Source organism: Notolepis coatsorum (genome assembly GCF_963971535.1).
Source record: "Notolepis coatsorum genome assembly, chromosome: 14".
Taxonomy (NCBI): Eukaryota; Metazoa; Chordata; class Actinopteri; order Aulopiformes; family Paralepididae; genus Notolepis; species Notolepis coatsorum.
This window is the reverse complement of record NC_140178.1, coordinates 682,511-704,285: the sequence shown is the minus strand read 5'-3', so window position 1 is coordinate 704,285 and position 21,775 is coordinate 682,511. Positions and strand designations below refer to the sequence as shown.

The 21,775-nt window shown below is 44.4% G+C and overlaps 1 protein-coding gene across 1 annotated transcript in view; it reads right to left on the bottom strand.

Moving 5' to 3' along the window:
• Positions 1–2,827: 2,827 nt before the first annotated feature.
• LOC311239850 (basal cell adhesion molecule-like) overlaps positions 2,828–21,775 on the bottom strand; it is a gene marked incomplete at its 3' end in the record, with an annotated part of 45,298 nt that continues 26,350 nt past the window's right edge. The window contains exons 6-9 of the mRNA XM_084328296.1: positions 21,021–21,284; positions 14,926–15,042; positions 13,107–13,223; positions 2,828–2,904 (exon numbers count right to left, since the gene is read on the bottom strand). Of these exons, the coding sequence (XP_084184422.1) occupies positions 2,828–2,904; positions 13,107–13,223; positions 14,926–15,042; positions 21,021–21,284 (575 nt within the window). The remainder of the gene's footprint in view (positions 2,905–13,106; positions 13,224–14,925; positions 15,043–21,020; positions 21,285–21,775) is intronic.

Below are 21,775 nucleotides of genomic sequence, written 5' to 3'. Positions count from 1 at the left end.
GGCCCCCGGCATGGGAACGAGAGGTTGAGGCCTTTTTTGGGTTCTTGACCCCCAGACAGGACACTCTGCCGGAGGCTCAGGTCCAGGAACGGCCTGAACAGGATATACCTCTCACAGCTACTGACCAAGCAGGAGGATGTCCTTTTCAGACTACCGCTACATGGTTCAAATGGACTGTGGCGGTAACCAACCCAGGACGGGTAAAAATCAAACCATACCCACCTACACTTCCATGGGTGCGCGGTCTCCCCCTGGCGGGGGGGAGGACCTTATGGTACACAGACGTCCCAACCTTGACCCCGAGCCAGGTGGAGAAACTCGAGGGAAAGTGGGGCACGCAAATACTAGACTCTCTCCTCGATTGCCTATCTGATAACCTGGCAAAAACTGACGAGGTATGGAGGGGTCTTACCACCATTGAAGTGGGAAAAAGAATGATGAGAGAAGCGGGTGAATTAGTCCCTATATGCCGAGAAGCACGGAATATGGGGGTCCCACGCCCATACTCGAATGGAACTCTGGGCCAGGAAGCCACCTGTCGTGTGAATTTCAGGAATTATTTGAGGAGGTATAGAGTATACCCAGAACCCTCAAAATTCGACAGATACCACAGCAGGTGGGCAAAACGGCCCCTCAATGAATGGAGGGCCTATGCAGGAATAGGCCTCACGGATGAGGAGGTCAACCTGGTGGCGGCATGCTGGCAGAAGGAGCCAGATACGGAAGAGACCAAGTTGACCCTGTTCATCCACCAACAGTTAGCTGCTCAGGTTTTGGGGTTCCAACTAAATGTGGGTAGGCATATAGACCCAAATTCCAGCACCCCATACCCCGGAGCATTGGTAGTGGCGGTGGGGAGCAATAACAAAGATCCCCCAAAAGAAAGCAAACCTAATCCAAACCTTAATCCCGATGGATCAGAAAAAGAGGATATATTGGAGTGGGTACAGGATTGGAAGGAAAAGGATCCACAGCTACCATTCACTATGGTAAACATTAAAGAGAGACAATTAGGCGAAATCCTAATACCCCCACCTCTTATTCTCACTAGAAAGACCTCTAGTGGCTACATAATGAGGTGGGGTCTGGAACCAAGCTTCAGAGCGACGGGGGCCCAGCTCGGGGCCTACCCCGGAACTACTTATGGTAAATGGGGGAAACAGTATTGTACGCAGAATGATCAGAGTCTGTGTACAGAGAAGGATACTTATCCGCACCTACATGTGGAGGAAGCTACCTCAGCTATGGTGGACCTAGCTTCTACTAGGACCCTGACTAGGGGGAGATCCCGGGATGGGATTAACAGTACGTGGATCCATTGGGGCACTCTCCCTCTGGCTAAGGCTCAGGAGATAGGATGCGACCCTCGAAGAATGGTAGAAAGGTACTACATTGTGCGTAACCCTCCGCCGCAGGAACATGCATGGAGTAATATGCACTGGTTTGACTCTCCAACCTCACGGGACACCAGTGACCTAATGAGATGGAGGGCAGTTTCGGGGGAGGGTGGAACACTGTATTATGACTCAAAATTCCCCCGGCAGGTGAGCATCCCCTTGATAGTGGCTAACTGCTACTGCTCTTCTCCCACTGCGAAATGGGGAGATAGACAGAATGAAGCCACATGGCAGGCAAAAACTTCAAAATGCGGACCCCTAGCAACGCTGTTTGAACACACTCTGGATAGAGGATTCCCCTACTATTGGCCACCGGAGGCATACCTGTTGAACCGATGGAATTTCATCAATACCCAGTACTGCAATAACAGACGGGGAAACAATCACCATCTGTTTAACACCTGTACGGGATGCAACAAGGCCCTGTTTGACTTTGTATCCCCATGGAAACCCATATCTGATTATTTGGAAACGGGAGGAGGGCTGGGTCCGGGGTTTGGCTGGACAACAAGAGGATTCTACCTGGATGGTGTTTTTCCCATTTCGCATGCTAACAACATGACAAACGGGTCCTGTTCACAGGATCGGGCACCGCATGTGGACGAATGGAGCAGGAGGAGAGACATAACTCAATTTGCGATAGTACTCGGTACCATTATCGGGCGTGCAGCTGAAGATATAGGGGGGGCCGTGGCAGATGGAGTAGGTGATGTTTGGAATTTTGCCACTTCCATGGTACAGACAGCCAGGGCGGTGGTGATGGGGATAGTGAGATGGGCCCTCCCCTGCATTGTGATAATAGGGGTCATTATTACAATAAATCTACTACGTCGTATGGGCCTCCTCTCCCGGTCAGGGAGGGCCGTAAATTATGCAAAAAAGAGAATTTGGCCTTCAACTATGACGGAGCCTCTTCTGAAATGAAGATAAAAGAGGACCAGTGTTGTCTCTCTCACACACTGGTCAGAAACGCTGGAACGAACAGACACCACCGGAGAATGGCGGTTAAGGGATATACCATCTCAGACGAACTTATGTTACATGGTGATAGCGTATTGAGTATTTTGGATCAAGACCCCCTTGATAGATTGAGAGCGGCCCTCGTGTCATCATCACCAAGTCTGGTTTCACCAAAAATGCCTGACCAGGGACAGACAGCAACTGCGATGACAACACCGGAGGATAAATTGTCTCTGGGCCTAGGAGTAACCTGGATGAAGAAAATAACGCTCCAGAGAGGGAAATGGGACGTTGTAGATGACGGCCAACGATCTCAGTTATATACAGGAACTGGCAGAATGATGACAAATGAAGAACTTAAGTCCCCTGCCAGTTGGCCTGACATAGTGGGAATAAAACCCGGGAGAAGACCTTATTCTGACCCTTTCACCAGGATGCAGTACGAGGACTTCTTCTACTTGGACGCTGCGTCAGAAGAGAGATCCAGTGTCGCCCATGTTCTGGTGGGAGGTAACTGGGCCGGTATCCTCCCGGCCTGGGTGAAGATCTACATGGTTACCCGAGAGGGTGACACAAATTTCGGCAAGACATGGGCGACCGTCAAGAGCTGGGGAAACAGCTGCGAATATTATAGAATGGATTTGATCTTTTACCCTAAGATGAGCACGTCCAACATCAAAGTTCAATCTGGAATCCGTTATGCGCGGAGGGATCCGAAGATTTATCCTGTCCTGCCCTCCACCGAGCACAGTAGTGTGGTCGGTCAAGAAGTCAGGGGAGGTGAAAAAGGTCAAGGCCTGCCAGACCCAAGATCCCTGGCCTCTCGATCCGGGGGGTCAAGACAAGAAGTCCCCGGTACAAGTACATCGCCACCATCTTCCAGAGGCTGGGCGGACTACGAGAGGCCGAAGAAAGCACGAAAGTCATCAAAATCACCTTACCAATGACATAAAAATGTTGGTAGAAATATAATCAAAAAAGAAGCAAGAGCCCTGTTCTCTGAGAAAGAACAGTGATTACTATTTTTAAAAGCATAAGCCCTGTTCTCTAAAGAAGAACAGTGATTTCTATTTTGAATTTTTTTTGTTGTTTATGTAACAATATAGCCCTATTTACCTATTTTTCACATGTAATCATATGCTTCATTTTTTCAATTATTCAATTGACAATGGACAAAGACCTCACAGGATGGCAGAGTGGGTGTAAAGTGTCACAAAACAAATGACACATTTTGAAATAGACATCCTGAGTCGTTCCAATACAGCCCTATATACCTATTTTTCACATGTAATCATATGCTTTATTTTTCAATTATTCAATTAACAATGGACAAAGACCTCACAGGATGGCAGAGTGGGTGAGAAGTGTCACAAAACAAGCGACACTTTTGGACAATGACATCCTGAGTCGTTCCTATGTGACCAGTATAATCTTTAAACTGAACTCTGGAGGATAGCTGGCTCTACTTATAAAAAATGGAAATGAGCCTTTAATATCTGCAGACAAGGTCCCGGGTGTCTGTGAGAAGGGAGGAACCCTGAGGAATGTGGGCCTCTGGAAGATGGGAGAGAGAGAGCTGTAAGAGCTTAACCCTTTCAGACGACCAGGGGATTAAGGGTTGAGGGTTGAAAGACAGAGTCCGGGAACTAGTGGGGAGATCTTAAAGAAAGAAAAGAAACTATATAACAATTAAATGTTTAAAATGTGTACAGTAAGAGTTTTCAAAATGGCATGCTTATAATTGACTGTCAGTAAAGAAAAATACTAAAAGAATTATGTTTAAAAAAGGAGGGATTTGTCTGGAGGGATTCTTTAAGAAGATCCTATGAAGGGCCCCAGTCACGTGGTTCCCCCAGACAAAGCCGTTGTACGTTTTGAAGGGAAAAGGGACTTTCTGTTACTGTTAGATAACAGTAACAGAAATATCATATTTCAAAGAAGGAGGAGTTCATAACGAATTATGTACTGTATGTTGGTTTGCTAAACTAAATGACGATCCTGTGACATCAATGTTCTTCGACCAATCAGGAATATGGTATAATGTCAAATAAAAGAGACTGTTGCGGAGGCAAGAGCCAGACTTTTTTGAGAGATTTTGAGGAGAGGACTGAAACCTGATATATAGTAAGCTGAAAAACCTGTGTACTTTTATAAATGAAACTGAACCCTTAAATGTAATTTTCTACTGTTAAAAAATAAAAACAATCCTCTTTTGGAAACCACGTTTTGCTTCTATTTTTCCCAAAAAGACGGGTAAGGATGGAGATGTATTTTTGCATTGTAACTTTACCAGTAATAATAATAATAATAATAATAATGATAATGTGCACCAATGTGCCTGTATTGTGCCTAATATATGATATAAAAAAGAACTTTTTCCCCAGACGGAGGAGGAGGAGAAAGGTGGGTTCGGCAAGCCTGGTTTTATCAAGTAATGCCATATAGTGATAAGATGTGTAAGTGGCTTTATCCCTAGCTATAATGGGGATATAACTATGACTATAGGCTTTATCCCTACGGAGTAAAAGGAGACTTATGATTATGCATTAAGGACTAAAGGTGCATTCTGTATAATGGGGATATAACTATAACTATAGGCTTTATCCCTACGGAGTAAAAGGAGACTTATGATTATGCATTAAGGACTAAAGGTGCATTCTGTATAATGGGGATATAACTATAACTATAGGCTTTATCCCTACGGAGTAAAAGGAGACTTATGATTATGCATTAAGGACTAAAGGTGAATTCTGTATATTGGGATTATCAAGTAAAGCCATATAGTGATAATACGTGTAACGGATTAGGGAAATGGACCTCCTCTGAATATAGAGAGTCCTTCCCAGTGCAAATAAAATAACAGATTCCGCAACTTCAATCACTCGACGTTAAAGGTCGATGACTGACGGGGGTCGGAACGGTGCATTCGCTGTCTCTTGTCGGTCAGTGGTAACAACAACATTTTGTAGACTCGGTTGGTCCTGCGTGTCAACCACTTCACAGGACGCTGTTTGAGGTGTAGATAGGCAGACCAATGAGTTATGAAGTTATCGATCTGACCTAAGAGCGAGCGTGGGCATACAACAGCTACGGTCATGTGCAGCCAATGCTGAAGACAGGTTGTTCAATCAACTTACCATAAAACTTAAAAGCAGTGAGGTAAGTTTGTCTTTTTGAAGTTGTTCTTTATGTATAAATCCGCCAAATGAAAGAATGTTTATTTATTTAATATTTTTGTTATATGCTGCGGTAAAATTGTGTTTGAATAAAAATTAAAATAAGATTGTTTGTGTGCATCATTATGGAATGTAACTAAAGTAATGTGCAATAAAAATACTAAAAAGAAAAAAAAGAAAACGCAAACTCAACGGAGATTTTAACTTCACCTAATATCACACAATACCCTAATCACAGTTATACCCCAATTGGTAGTTTATATTTGGTTCAATTCCTATTCCCTTATCCCAAACAGATCTATTTGACAATCCAGCAAGATGGATGAGAATTCTCCCTTGTCAAGATAGCAAAACAAGAGTTTTCCCCAATGCACAAAATCACAGTGTTTGATTATACTTGGCACCGCTTGGCACCGGGTTAAGGTCCCTCAGGTCCTCTGACCAGCTCCTCTTGGCCGTTCCAAAGTCCAGGCTGAAGCTTAGGGGGGACCGTGCTTTTGCAGTGGCAGCCCCAAAGCTCTGGAATGAGCTGCCACTGCATGTTAGGCAGGCCCCCACTCTGCAGGTGTTTAAATCACGCCTCAAAACACACTTATTTGCTCTGGCTTTTTTTTTTTTTTTTTTTTTAGCGTTTATCGCTTTTTCTTCTCATTCATACTTGGTCAAGTTCGACCGACAGAAGCAGGCTGAAAGGGTTCAGATGGGGGGGTAGACACTCTGGGAAAGGCACGGCTGCCGTCCGGGATTCGAACGCGCTCAGCCCCAGATCCGCGCGAGCGCGGTTGTCCACGGCGCTGAAATAGCACTCGCGGTACGTGGTGAGCTACTGGAGCTCCCCGGCTTTTGTTTTTTAAACCGTTTTTGAGAGATTGGCCTTTTTATGTGACACATTGTACTGTTTTATTATGTGTTTTTATTACATTTTTATGTTTTATGTTTTATCCTATGTTTGTGGACTTGTACAGCACTTTGGTCAACTTTGTTGTTTTAAATGTGCTATATAAATAAAGTGGATTGGATTGGATTGGATATACAGGCATATACATATCTTCTGTATATTGCTATACAGGCATGTGCTACAATACACATATACATCTTCTGTATTTGCTGATGTCAGACAATCACATCAGGTTGTCAACAATTGAACAGACCTGTTACTGATATTGGGAGTCGTGCCTATAATTGACTCTTTGATGCCGGCTCTGACCTGGTGAAGGATCATGGCTGCTCTGGCCTCCAGTGGCCTCGGTGGTTATTGGGCTCTCAGACGTGGACCGGCTGTGGCTGTCTGAGGTCTCTGGTCGTCGTCGATCTCCGGGGGTAGCTGTTACACAAATACAATGTACTTGACATTGACAACAAGCCTAATCCTGTATCTAGTTTCCAATCAACATCATAGCATTTAGGGGTCATGCTAAATCTGAGCACCATTCCAATAACTGATGCTATCGCACATATTTGGACACGTATTGAAAATAAAAAATACCAATTGCACAAACATTTCAAGTGTGTCAGAGCATTGTCGCTATACACGTCAGAACTTGTTTGTCAAAAGTAAATGTTGAAGCTTAAAACAGATTTTGAATATTACAGGCATCATGCATTTTCCCAATCCCTGCTAACGTTAGCTAGCATTTATCGATAACGTTACGTTAGCTATGTGAAAACTAGGTCATGCTAGCTAGCCAACCAACACTCAGGCTTACAGGCTACGGTCATGTGCAGCCAATGCTGAAGACAGGTTGTTCAATCAACTTACCATAAAACTTAAAAGCAGTGAGGTAAGTCTGTCTTCTTGAAGTTGTTCTTTATGTATAAATCCGCCAAATGAAATTATTTATTTTATCTTTTTGTTATATGCTGCTGTAAAATTGTTTTTCAACAAAAATAAAAATAAGAACAAATGGCTCAACAACCCAAAATGTATAACTTTCATAGATGAAAAGATAGACATTATACTTCTCCATAAATACAGACCAGACAGGTGCAACGATTAGATGGGAAGCATTTAAGGCGAATATAAGGAAGGAGATGATAAGCTATACTAAACATAAATCTAAGGAGCACTATAAACAAATGGAAGAGATAGAAAGACGGTAAAAGAGGTGAAAGAACAGCTATATAAAGGAGAAGACCCAACAAAACAGAGAGAACTACGGGTATTAAAGGCCCAATACAAACATCTATCCACTACAAAGATAACACCAGACTTACAATGGCTAAACCAATCATACTATGACCAAGGGGAGAGAGCAGGCAATATACTAGCATGGAGAATTAAGAAAGGCACAAACGGAAAGAATGATAAATACGATCAAATTAGGAAATGGAGAAGAAACGAATGACCCAATAGAAATAAAGAATGCCTTTAAAGAATATTATGAAAAGTTATATAAATCAGAATACCCAAAGAACACAGAACAACAAAATGAATTCCTGGACAAGTTGGAATTCCCAAAAATAACGGAAGGGGAACAGAAACAGTTTGATCAAGTACCACGGGTATTGCACTACCACCCCTGCAGGTTATACAACAAGAGGTGCAAATCCAGAGCCTGCAGAATAATGAAAGACCCCCACCACCCCAACAACAGCCTGTTCATGCTGCTGAGGTCAGGCAGACGCCTGCGAACACCAGCTGCTAGGACAGAGAGTCTTCGGCTCAGCTTCTTCCCCCAGGCCATCAGAGCCCTGAACACTGAACTCTCCACACACAACACACACACTGTACACGCTCGCACACTAGCAGCCACTTTAGCATGAGCAAGCACACACTCATGCTGCACACGCCCACACGTATGGCCACTAAGGAAAGGTCACTTTAAAAATAGTATAGTATAACCGGAGATTGTATAAATTAGCATGTACAGAAAGACACTACCAAATGACCTAGTATGTCCTCCATGCTCTGTAAATAACTTATGTACATATACCGATATGCCCTAACATGTTACTTGTTTATTGCACAATGTTACTTGTTTATTGCTCAATGTTGATTCTATTATATGTTATTTGCACATTGTTGCGGGCAAGACCACCCGCATTTCATTGTATACTTGTATGCCGTGACAAATAAATCTCTTGACTTGACTTGACTATAGAATAATTAAAAGAAGCGCTTATGGTTATGAATAGCGGGAAAGCGGCAGGCCCAGATGGGATACCAACAGAAAAAAAACAGATGAGGGTAGAGAAGCCGAAGAATGTTTTTTTATTTTATGCTTATTTCTTTTTTTAAATTATTTATATTTGTGTGATTTCTTATAATTTACTTAACAATATTTGTTTTTATTATTGTAATATGTCTGCGTGAATGTTAATTTGGATTATAATTAGGGAAGGGAGGGGGTTGTAATGTGTCTTTTTTATTTGTGTTATGTCATGTGTTACTGTCTGTACTATGTGTGTATGTATAAAAGAAAAAATGCAATAAAAATATTGTAAAAAATAAATAAATAAAAATATATAAGATTGCTTGTGTGGATCATTATGGAATGTAACTAAAGTAATGTGCAATAAAAATACTTAAAAAAAAAGAAAAGAAAACGCAAACTCAACAGAGATTTTAACGTCACCTAATATCACACAATACCCTAATCACAGTTATACCCCAATTGGTAGTTTATATTTGGTTCAATTCCTATTCCCTGATCCCAAACAGATCTATTTGACAATCCAGCAAGATGGATGAGAATTCTCCCTTGTCAAGATAGCAAAACAAGAGTTTTCCCCAATGCACAAAATCACAGTGTTTGATTATACAGGCATATACATATCTTCTGTATATTGCTATACAGGCATGTGCTACAATACACGTATACATCTTCTGTATTTGCTGATGTCAGACAATCACGTCGGGTTGTCAACAATTGAACAGACCTGTTACTGATATTGGGAGTTGTGCCTATAATTGACTCTTTGATGCCGGCTCTGACCTGGTGAAGGATCATGGCTGCTCTGGCCTCCAGTGGCCTCGGTGGTTATTGGGCTCTCAGACGTGGACCGGCTGTGGCTGTCTGAGGTCTCTGGTCGTCGTCGATCTCCGGGGGTAGCTGTTACACAAATACAATGTACTTGACAACAAGCCTACTGTATCTAGTTTCCAATCAACATCATAGCATTTAGGGGTCATGCTAAATCTGAGCACCATTCCAATAACTGATGCTATCGCACATATTTGGACACGTATTAAAAATTAAAAATACCAATTGCACAAACATTTCAAGTGTGTCAGAGCATTGTCGCTATACACGTCAGAACTTGTTTGTCAAAAGTAAATGTTGAAGCTTAAAACAGATTTTGAATAATACAGGCATGCATTTTCCCAATCCCTGCTAATGTTAGCTAGCAAAGAGCGTGAAAGGGCATGCGAAGACGAGTCACGAGCGCACGAACATATGCTAGTTAGCTAAGCTAACTGATGCTATGATCGCACATATTTGGACACGTATTAAAAAAATAAAACAATTGCACAAACATTTAAATATCAGGATTCAAGTGTGTCAGAGCATTGTCGCTATACACCCCCATACTCAACCCCCCCCACCCACCCCACCCACCCATCCACCTCCAATGCACAGCCCCCCCCCCCCCCACCCACCCAACCCCACCCCACCTACCCAACCTCCAATGTACAGTTTCTACGTCAAATGTATATACTCTTTTCTGGACTCTTTTTGTATCACAAACAGTACTGTATTTGCAAATCTGGTATGTCATAAATGTATAGATGTAGCAGTACTGTCTATCTGTATGTCATATATGTTATGATGAATTGAAAATGGGGGACCCTGATGTAAACAAGACGAAAGTCTTTCTCTGGTCTGCATCCCCTTAACAATTGTATGTATTGAGCTGTACTGTACTGTACCCATTCTGCAATCTGTTAATAAAGTTTTCAATCAATCAATCAATCAGTCAGAACTTGTTTGTCAAAAATAAATGTTGAAGCTTAAAACAGATTTTTAATATGACAGGCATCATGCATTTTCCCAATCCCTGCTAACGTTAGCTAGCATTTATCGATAACGTTACGTTAGCTATGTAAAAACTAGGTCATGCTAGCTAGCCAACCAACACTCAGGCTTACAGGCTACGGTCATGTGCAGCCAATGCTGAAGACAGGTTGTTCAATCAACTTACCATAAAACTTAAAAGCAGTGAGGTAAGTCTGTCTTCTTGAAGTTGTTCTTTATGTATAAATCCGCCAAATGAAAGAATGTTTATTTATTTTATCTTTTTGTTATATGCTGCTGTAAAATTGTTTTTGAACAAAAATATAAATAAGATTGCTTGTGTGCATCATTATGGAATGTAACTAAAGTAATGTGCAATAAAAATACTAAAAAGAAAAAAAAGAAAACGCAAACTCAACAGAGATTTTAACTTCACCTAATATCACACAATACCCTAATCACAGTTATACCCCAATTGGTAGTTTATATTTGGTTCAATTCCTATTCCCTTATCCCAAACAGATCTATTTGACAATCCAGCCAGATGGATGAGAATTCTCCCTTGTCAAGATAGCAAAACAAGAGTTTTCCCCAATGCACAAAATCACAGTGTTTGATTATACAGGCATATACATATCTTCTGTATATTGCTATACAGGCATGTGCTACAATACACGTATACATCTTCTGTATTTGCTGATGTCAGACAATCACGTCGGGTTGTCAACAATTGAACAGACCTGTTACTGATATTGGGAGTTGTGCCTATAATTGACTCTTTGATGCCGGCTCTGACCTGGTGAAGGATCATGGCTGCTCTGGCCTCCAGTGGCCTCGGTGGTTATTGGGCTCTCAGACGTGGACCGGCTGTGGCTGTCTGAGGTCTCTGGTCGTCGTCGATCTCCGGGGGTAGCTGTTACACAAATACAATGTACTTGACATTGACAACAAGCCTAATCCTGTATCTAGTTTCCAATCAACATCATAGCATTTAGGGGTCATGCTAAATCTGAGCACCATTCCGATAACTGATGCTATTGCACATATTTGGACACGTATTACAAATAAAAAATACCAATTGCACAAACATTTCAAGTGTGTCAGAGCATTGTTGCTATACACGTCAGAACGTGTTTGTCAAAAGTAAATGTTGAAGCTTAAAACTGATTTTGAATATTACAGGCATCATGCATTTTCCCAATCCCTGCTAACGTTAGCTAGCATTTATCGATAACGTTACGTTAGCTATGTGAAAACTAGGTCATGCTAGCTAGCCAACCAACACTCAGGCTTACAGGCTACGGTCATGTGCAGCCAATGCTGAAGACAGGTTGTTCAATCAACTTACCATAAAACTTAAAAGCAGTGAGGTAAGTTTGTCTTCTTGAAGTTGTTCTTTTTTTTTTTAAACTTTGGCCATTCCGCTGGCTCTTTTTTGCGTTTATCGCATTTTCTCTGGTCAAGAATGACCGACAGACAGAAACAGGTTGAATGGAGGTACAGATGGGGGGGAAGACACTCTGAGAAAGGCACGGCTGCAGTCCGGGAATCGAACTCGCTAAACCCCAGATCCGTGACGAGCACGGTTGTCCCCGGCGCCGAAATAGCGCTCGAGGTACGCGGTGAGCTACTGGAGCTCCCCCTTGAAGTTGTTCTTTATGTATAAATCCGCCAAATGAAAGAATGTTTATTTATTTTATCTTTTTGTTATATGCTGCTGTAAAATTGTTTTTGAACAAAAATAAAAATAAGATTGCTTGTGTGCATCATTATGGAATGTAACTAAAGTAATGTGCAATAAAAATACTAAAAAGAAAAAAAAGAAAACGCAAACTCAACAGAGATTTTAACTCCACCTAATATCACACAATACCCTAATCACAGTTATACCCCAATTGGTAGTTTATATTTGGTTCAATTCCTATTCCCTTATCCCAAACAGATCTATTTGACAATCCAGCAAGATGGATGAGAATTCTCCCTTGTCAAGATAGCAAAACAAGAGTTTTCCCCAATGCACAAAATCACAGTAAGCAGGAGAAAAAACAACCAGGTGCTCAAAAGGGAGAACTTGGTTAGCTCAGTTCAATATAGGTTAAGGTGCTCTTGGATCACCGGGAATGCAGAGTTCAGAGAAGAGAGTCGATCCAGGCACTCAAAAAGATGTAAAATCCAGAGGGAAGATGGTTAAAAGGCCTTTATTAAAGGTGGCTAAGTCATTTAAAATCTAATCAACATGTTTCGACCATAGCGGTCTTCATCAGGATTAGAGATGAAGATGAATCCTGATGAAGACCGCTATGGTCGAAACATGTTGATTAGATTTTAAATGACTTAGCCACCTTTAATAAAGGCCTTTTAACCATCTTCCCTCTGGATTTTACATCTTTTTGAGTGCCTGGATTGACTCTCTTCTCTGCACAAAATCACAGTGTTTGATTATACAGGCATATACATATCTTCTGTATATTGCTATACAGGCATGTGCTACAATACACGTATACATCTTCTGTATTTGCTGATGTCAGACAATCACGTCGGGTTGTCAACAATTGAACAGACCTGTTACTGATATTGGGAGTTGTGCCTATAATTGACTCTTTGATGCCGGCTCTGACCTGGTGAAGGATCATGGCTGCTCTGGCCTCCAGTGGCCTCGGTGGTTATTGGGCTCTCAGACGTGGACCGGCTGTGGCTGTCTGAGGTCTCTGGTCGTCGTCGATCTCCGGGGGTAGCTGTTACACAAATACAATGTACTTGACAACAAGCCTACTGTATCTAGTTTCCAATCCCCATCATAGCATTTAGGGGTCATGTTAAATCTAGGCACCATTCCAATAACTGATGCTATCGCACATATTTGGACACATATTAAAAATTTAAAATACCAATTGCACAAACATTTCAAGTGTGTCAGAGCATTGTCGCTATACACGTCAGAACTTGTTTGTCAAAAGTAAATGTTGAAGCTTAAAACTGATTTTGAATATTACAGGCATCATGCATTTTCCCAATCCCTGCTAATGTTAGCTAGCAAAGAGCGTGAAAGGGCATGCGAACACGAGTCACGAGGGCACGAACACATGCTAGTTAGCTAAGCTAACTGATGCTATCATCGCACATATTTGGACACGTATTAAAAAAAATAAAACAATTGCACAAACATTTCAATATCAGGATTCAAGTGTGTCAGAGCATTGTCGCTATACACCCCCCTTCTCAACCCCCCCCCCACCCCACCCACCCATCCACCTCCAATGCACAGTCCCCCCCTCCCACCCACCCAACCCCACCCCACCTACCCAACCTCCTCCAATGTACAGTTTCTACGTCAAATGTATATACTCTTTTCTGGACTCTTTTTGTATCACAAACAGTACTGTATTTGCAAATCTGGTATGTCATAAATGTATAGATGTAGCAGTACTGTCTATCTGTATGTCATATATGTTATGATGAATTGAAAATGGGGGACCCTGATGTAAACAAGACGAAAGTCTTTCTCTGGTCTGCATCCCCTTAACAATTGTATGTATTGAGCTGTACTGTACTGTACCAATTCTGCAATCTGTTAATAAAGTTTTCAATCAATCAATCAATCAGTCAGAACTTGTTTGTCAAAAGTAAATGTTGAAGCTTAAAACAGATTTTGAATATTACAGGCATCATGCATTTTCCCAATCCCTGCTAACGTTAGCTAGCATTTATCGATAACGTTACGTTAGCTATGTGAAAACTAGGTCATGCTAGCTAGCCAACCAACACTCAGGCTTACAGGCTACGGTCATGTGCAGCCAATGCTGAAGACAGGTTGTTCAATCAACTTACCATAAAACTTAAAAGCAGTGAGGTAAGTCTGTCTTCTTGAAGTTGTTCTTTATGTATAAATCCGCCAAATGAAAGAATGTTTATTTATTTTATCTTTTTGTTATATGCTGCTGTAAAATTGTTTTTGAACAAAAATATAAATAAGATTGCTTGTGTGCATCATTATGGAATGTAACTAAAGTAATGTGCAATAAAAATACTAAAAAGAAAAAAAAGAAAACGCAAACTCAACAGAGATTTTAACTTCACCTAATATCACACAATACCCTAATCACAGTTATACCCCAATTGGTAGTTTATATTTGGTTCAATTCCTATTCCCTTATCCCAAACAGATCTATTTGACAATCCAGCCAGATGGATGAGAATTCTCCCTTGTCAAGATAGCAAAACAAGAGTTTTCCCCAATGCACAAAATCACAGTGTTTGATTATACAGGCATATACATATCTTCTGTATATTGCTATACAGGCATGTGCTACAATACACGTATACATCTTCTGTATTTGCTGATGTCAGACAATCACGTCGGGTTGTCAACAATTGAACAGACCTGTTACTGATATTGGGAGTTGTGCCTATAATTGACTCTTTGATGCCGGCTCTGACCTGGTGAAGGATCATGGCTGCTCTGGCCTCCAGTGGCCTCGGTGGTTATTGGGCTCTCAGACGTGGACCGGCTGTGGCTGTCTGAGGTCTCTGGTCGTCGTCGATCTCCGGGGGTAGCTGTTACACAAATACAATGTACTTGACATTGACAACAAGCCTACTCCTTTTTTTTATCTACTTTTTCTACTCCTTTTTCTGTGATTTTTCTCCCATCCCAATTTACCTGCCAATTCTCCCTCCCCTGTCCTGATCGTTGCTCGCATGTGCCCCCCACTGGCCGGTCGTAGGGAGGATAGAAGCACTAGTCACATGTCCCCTCCGATACATGTGGAGGCAGCCAGTCACATCTTTTCACCTGCCAGCATGGACTCTCATTGGCGAGGAGTAACGTGTGGGAGGCTCACACTGCCCCCGCCATTTTCCTGTCTCTGCTGTGCAGGCACCCTGACCGACCTGTAGGAGTCGCTGTTTACAACGACCAGATTACCACCCTTCGACTTCCCTCCCGCTAACTCTGCCAATTGAGTTAGTATGATGGCCGGCCCAAGCCGGAGGCAACGCTGACAGCCGGATTCGATACCGGTGCCGACTTTTTTTCAGCACATCGCCTGCTCCACAAGAGGGGGAAACACACTCGACCACTGCTACACCCCGTTCAGAGCTGCCTACAAGGCTGTGGCGGCTCCGCCACTGATGGGCTCTGTAAACGCGAGCGATCACGACTCCATCTTTTTAATCCCAGCATACAAACAGCGATCACGCGAAGCCGTCGTGTCACGTGAGACAAAAAAGTGGTCTGACGAATCAGAGGCCGAGCTCCGTGACGCGTTCAAGGATACAGACTGGGACATGTTTGAAGGAAGCGCCAGTGACGTCAGCGAGTATGCTGATACCGTTGTAAGCTACATAACTACAGTGGCAGACGGCATTGTCCCCACAAAGACGGCGCGGGTTTTCCCAAACCAGAAACCTTGGGTGGACAGCACTATAAGAACAGCCCTAAACTCACGCACCACGGCTTATAACCTGGGCAGAGAGTCAGGAAATATGGAAGAATACAAGGCTTCAGTCTACACTCTGCGCAAGGCTGTTAAACTTGCTAAGAGGACATATGCTGAGAAACTGGAGACACAAATGGCACAAAACGACACAAGAGGCTTGTGGAGGGGACTGAAGACAATAACTGACTACAAAGTCAGCGCCCCCGCAATGGGGAGCGACGACGCCTCTCTAGCGGACAAACTCAACTCCTTCTACGCTCGGTTCGGTGTAGACAGTGTCGCCACTAGCCCTCTGGCTAGTGACGTCACTGGCGCACCGGCTGTTGTGGAGGGGGGGGGGCAACCGCGGGGGGGCGGGGGCGCTCTCTCGTTGTCGGAACACAGTGTGAGAAGAGCATTTATGCAGGTGAACACCAGGAAGGCTGCAGGCCCAGATGGTATAACAGGACGCATACTTAAGTCCTGTGCAAACCAGCTTGCCCCGGTGTTCACCGCCATATTTAATCAATCCCTGGCGGAGTCAGTAGTCCCTGCCTGCTTCAAGATGTCTACCATCATCCCTGTACCGAAGAAACCCTCCCCAACATGTCCAAATGATTACAGACCGGTGGCACTCACCTCTGTGGTCATGAAATGTTTCGAGAGGCTGGTCAAGGACCACATTTGTGCCTCTCTCCCCAGTGATATGGACCCTATGCAATTTGCATACAGGACAAACAGGTCCACTGATGACGCGGTCTCCCAGGTACTGCACAGCACTCTCTCCCACCTTGACCGTCAGAAGGGGGGCTATGTGAGACTGTTGTTCATTGACTACAGCTCAGCGTTCAACACCATAGTCCCCACCAGACTGGTGGACAAGCTGATCGAGCTAGGCCTGAGCTCCGCCCTGAGCGCCTGGGTACTGGACTTTCTGAGTGAAAGACCCCAGGCGGTCAGGGTGGGGGGTCAGACCTCCAACACCATCACCCTGAGCATCGGGTCCCCCCAGGGCTGTGTTCTAAGCCCCCTGCTGTACTCACTCTACACACACGACTGTGTGGCCAAGTTCAGCTCCAACTCCATTGTGAAGTTCGCCGACGACACGGTGGTGGTGGGGCTGATCTCGGACAACGACGAGAAGGCCTACCGGGAGGAGGTTGAGGTACTGGAACGTTGGTGCCAGGACAACAGCCTGCTCCTGAACATTGGTAAAACCAAGGAGCTGATCGTGGATTATAGGAGAGGACAGCGGGAGACACACACACCACTGAGGATTAACGGGGCTACCGTGGACAGGGTGAGCAGCTTCAAGTACCTGGGGGTCCACATCTCAGAGGACCTGACATGGTCAACACACATAGGCACAGTAGTAAAGAAAGCGAAGCAGCGCCTCTACCACCTGAGACAGTTAAGGAAGTTCAGAGTATCGGGGAAGATACTTCAGTCCTTCTACTCAGGAGCTGTAGAGAGCATCTTGACCGGAAACATCACTGCCTGGTATGGGAACAGCACGGCACAGGACAAGAAGGCCCTACAGAGTGTGGTGCGCTCAGCCGAGCGTACCACGGGTATTGCGCTACCTCCCCTGCAGGCTCTATACAACAAGAGGTGCAAATCCAGAGCCTGCAGGATAATGAAAGACCCCCACCACCCCAATAACAGCCTGTTCCAGCTGCTGAGGTCAGGCAGACGCCTGCGAATTCTAGAGACTAAGACGGAGAGGCTTAGGCTAAGCTTCTTCCCCCAGGCCATCAGAGCCTTGAACAATGAACATCGAGAGACACAGAAACTGAACTATCCACACACAAGTACATACACGACACGCACGCTGAGCACGCTCACACACTAGCAGCCACTTTAACACTCATGCCGCACACACGCACACTTATGGCCAGAGGAAAGGCCACTTAAAATAGTATAACATCAGGAACAGTGTATTGCACTACTAAAGCTAACTAGCATGTCCTATATGCTCTGTAAATACTAATGTACAGATACCGAGATGGCACACCATGTACCTGTTTATTGCACTGTTTTATTGGATTCTATTAATATGTTGTACCACTGTATTTTATTGGATTCTATTATATGTTGTACCACTGTATTGCACATCGTCGCGGGCAAGACCAGCCGCATTTCATTGTATACCTGTATGCCGTGACAATTAAAACTCTTGAATCTTGAATCTTGAATCTTGAATCTTGTATCTTGCGTTGGTGACAATCGCAATGTCCGCTGCGCCACCCCGCCGCCCGACAACAAGCCTACTCCTGTATCTAGTTTCCAATCAACATCATAGCATTTAGGGGTCATGCTAAATCTGAGCACCATTCCAATAACTGATGCTATCGCACATATTTGGACACGTATTAAGTTAAAAAATTTAAATACCAATTGCACAAACATTTCAATATCAGGATTCAAGTGTGTCAGAGCATTGTCGCTATACACGTCAGAACTTGTTTGTCAAAAGTAAATGTTGAAGCTTAAAACAGATTTTGAATATTACAGGCATCATGCATTTTCCCAATCCCTGCTAACGTTAGCTAGCAAAGAGCGCGAAAGGGCATGCATTTACATTTAGTCATTTAGCTGATGCTTTTATCCAAAGCGACTTACAAGTTCTGTACAACAAGAGACAGCAGGAAGGGCACGACTCTATCAGCTGAGTAACAATCTTCATCAAAGTGTTGAGTGTTACAGTGTAGGTTAGTTTATAAGGACAAGTGCATGACAGTAAGGTTAGTTAGGGTTAGAGTTTTTAAATATATATAAATAAAAATTAAAAAGGGGCACATCAGGGGCACATCAGCAGGGTGCCCCTGGTGCCCCAGTGGTAAAATCGCCTCTGCCCATGGCACCTCGACTCTCCAATATTTCATAACCAACAATTACTTGTTGGGCATAAACCCATTAACCCATTAACCCATTAACAACCCTCAGTGGGAGAGGAAGGGAGTCCACACTCCGGGGGATGTTGATGATAGAACCGGCCGTCACACGTTTCAAGACGTGAGAGAGTTTCATGACGTTCCTGGCTCCTCCAACAATGGTTTGTGGACATCGGCGGCTGAGAGAGTAAAGGCCACGATCTAGCAGCGCAGCGGGGTCGGGGTGTTGGTCCTGAGGGGTCCTGGGGGGTCCTGGGGGCGGGGCGGGGGGCGGGGTGTTGGTCCTGAGGGGTCCTGGGGGCGGGGGGCGGGGTGTTGGTCCTGAGGGGTCCTGGGGGGTCCTGGGGGCGGGGTGTTGGTCCTGAGGGGTCCTGGGGGCGGGGCGGGGTGTTGGTCCTGAGGGGTCCTGGGGGCGGGGCGGGGGGCGGGGTGTTGGTCCTGAGGGGTCCTGGGGGCGGGGCGGGGCGGGGGGTTGGTCCTGGGGGGTCCTGGGGGCGGGCGGGGGGCGGGGTGTTGGTCCTGGGGGGTCCTGGGGGCGGGCGGGGGGCGGGGTGTTGATCCTGGGGGGTCCTGGGGGCGGGGCGGGGGGCGGGGTGTTGGTCCTGGGGGCGGGGGGCGGTTGTCCTGTGATGTGTTTTTATTAAGGCTGTCAAAGTTAACGCGTTATCACCGATTCTATTAACACCACTATTTTTTTTAACTCACGATTAACTTTTAAGGATATTTTTTATTTTTTTTACTTTATTATTATTATTTTTTGACTTCAGGTGTATTATTGATACTCTCATTGATACTATGTTTGTTTCTGAAGTGTGTGTGTGTGTGTGTGTGTGTGTGTGTGTGTGTGTGTGTGTGTGTGTGTGTGTGTGTGTGTGTGTGTGTGTGTGTGTGTGTGAGATATAGAGAGAGTTCCTAACGTTTTCTTTCCCCTATTATTTTATGCACACTTTATTCATTGTTTTAAATTATTATTTTCTTTTAAGTTATTTTGTGCATCACTCTGTTTTGAATTTGATGCAAATTTGCAATGCATGAGGGTCATCCTTTTGTGTTTAATGGCTGCACAAAGCAAGCATTTGTTGACTCTCATGTTGATAAGAGTATTAAAACTTGGAACTTGAAAAAGATCCGTTTAAGGTAGATAAAAAATAAATAAAAAAAAATTCGATTAATTGTATTGCTCAATTGACATTACTGTGGCCCATTCAACGTCCTATATGTATTGTTCAGGGTGTAGCAACGTTATACTTTTTCATTCACATATTCATACTAAAATACGGTCTAAAGTACAAGTATGTTTTTATCGTTTTCTGCAGCTTTCTCCAGAACTTGATTTATAGCCCTAAATGCATTATATTGATGATCAAATACAGTTTGGTAGGAATCTGTGCGAGATAAAAAATGTCAACTGGACGTGGTTCTAGAAGTTACTACGTATGATCTGATGTTGACCGGATGGGGGGGGGGTCGTTTATAATTCCGTGGGCAACGTTATATCATTCATCTAGTGTGGGTGATATGATCATCAGAGCAGTTAGTATCGAAGACATAAACAAATAACGCTGAAACTCACCGTAGCTTCCTCTCGCCGTTGGGAGATGAGCGTGGAACAGAATTCTTTCTATTATGGGATGTCGAAATATCCGATCCATTTCCAGGTTGTATAATAGTATATACGTCCAAATCATGTTGTTTATCGAGTTATTGGTAACGGATCACTATCCGTTGTGATCAGCTCGAGTCCTGGGACTATTAGCGAGTGATCGGACCGAATTGAAATGAGCACCAGCTTCCACTTCCTGTTTCTCCCCTGGGCGATCCGCCAATCGGCCACCAGATGGCGCTCTTGAACCGTTGTAGAGTTGAGAGGGACTCAACAGTACATCTCATGTCTCCGGGGGAGAAATATGATTTCGATCACAGATTTTTGAAATATTGATGTCCAGCGTCTTCGGCAGAATGAGCATGGCGGGGAAAGACGTGTTTCAGCGTCAACGGCGATTAAAGTGTATGGACAATCGCGATTAAATATTTTAATCAATTGACAGCTTTAGTCGATTGACAGTCGTTTTTATGTATTATTATTACTATTGTATTGTGTTGTGTCTTGTTTCATGAACAAAACATTTAAAAGAAAGGTATATCTCCGGTAAAAGAGCTGGTATGTCACAAAACAACAAGTCAACATGCATGCAGGCAGGATCTCAGAAGATGCCCTCACCTCTCACGGTGACCCTGACGGTCCTGGACACGTTGCCGTGCTGGTTCCAGGCGCGGCAGGTGTAGTCCCCGGTGTCGTCTGCGGTGACGTGGGGGAGGAGCAGCAGGGAGACCCCGTCCTCAGTCACCTCCTGGGCGTTGCCGGCCCGGTGGTAGAGCCAGGAGTAGCCCGGGCGAGGCACCCCGGTGCTGGAGCACTTCAGCCCCACAGCGGAGCCCGGCTCCGCCTCGGTGTCCTCCAGCTCCACGATCTCTGAGGGGGGGTCTGTGGACGCAGACACGGCAGTGTGAACTCTGAACTCTGACCCTGGGCTCTGAGGAGGCAGACACAGCAGTGTGAACTCTGACCTCTGACCCTGGGCTCTGAGGAGGCAGACACGGCAGTGTGAACTCTGACCTCTGACCCTGGGCTCTGAGGACGCAGACACAGCAGTGTGAACTCTGACCTCTGACCCTGGGCTCTGAGGACGCAGACACGGCAGTGTGAACTCTGACCTCTGACCCTGGGCTCTCTGAGGAGGCAGACACAGCAGTGTGAACTCTGAACTCTGACCCTGGGCTCTGAGGACGCAGACACGGCAGTGTGAACTCTGAACTCTGACCCTGGGCTCTGAGGACGCAGACACAGCAGTGTGAACTCTGACCTCTGACCCTGGGCTCTGAGGACGCAGACACAGCAGTGTGAACTCTGAACTCTGACCCTGGGCTCTGAGGAGGCAGACACAGCAGTGTGAACTCTGACCTCTGACCCTGGGC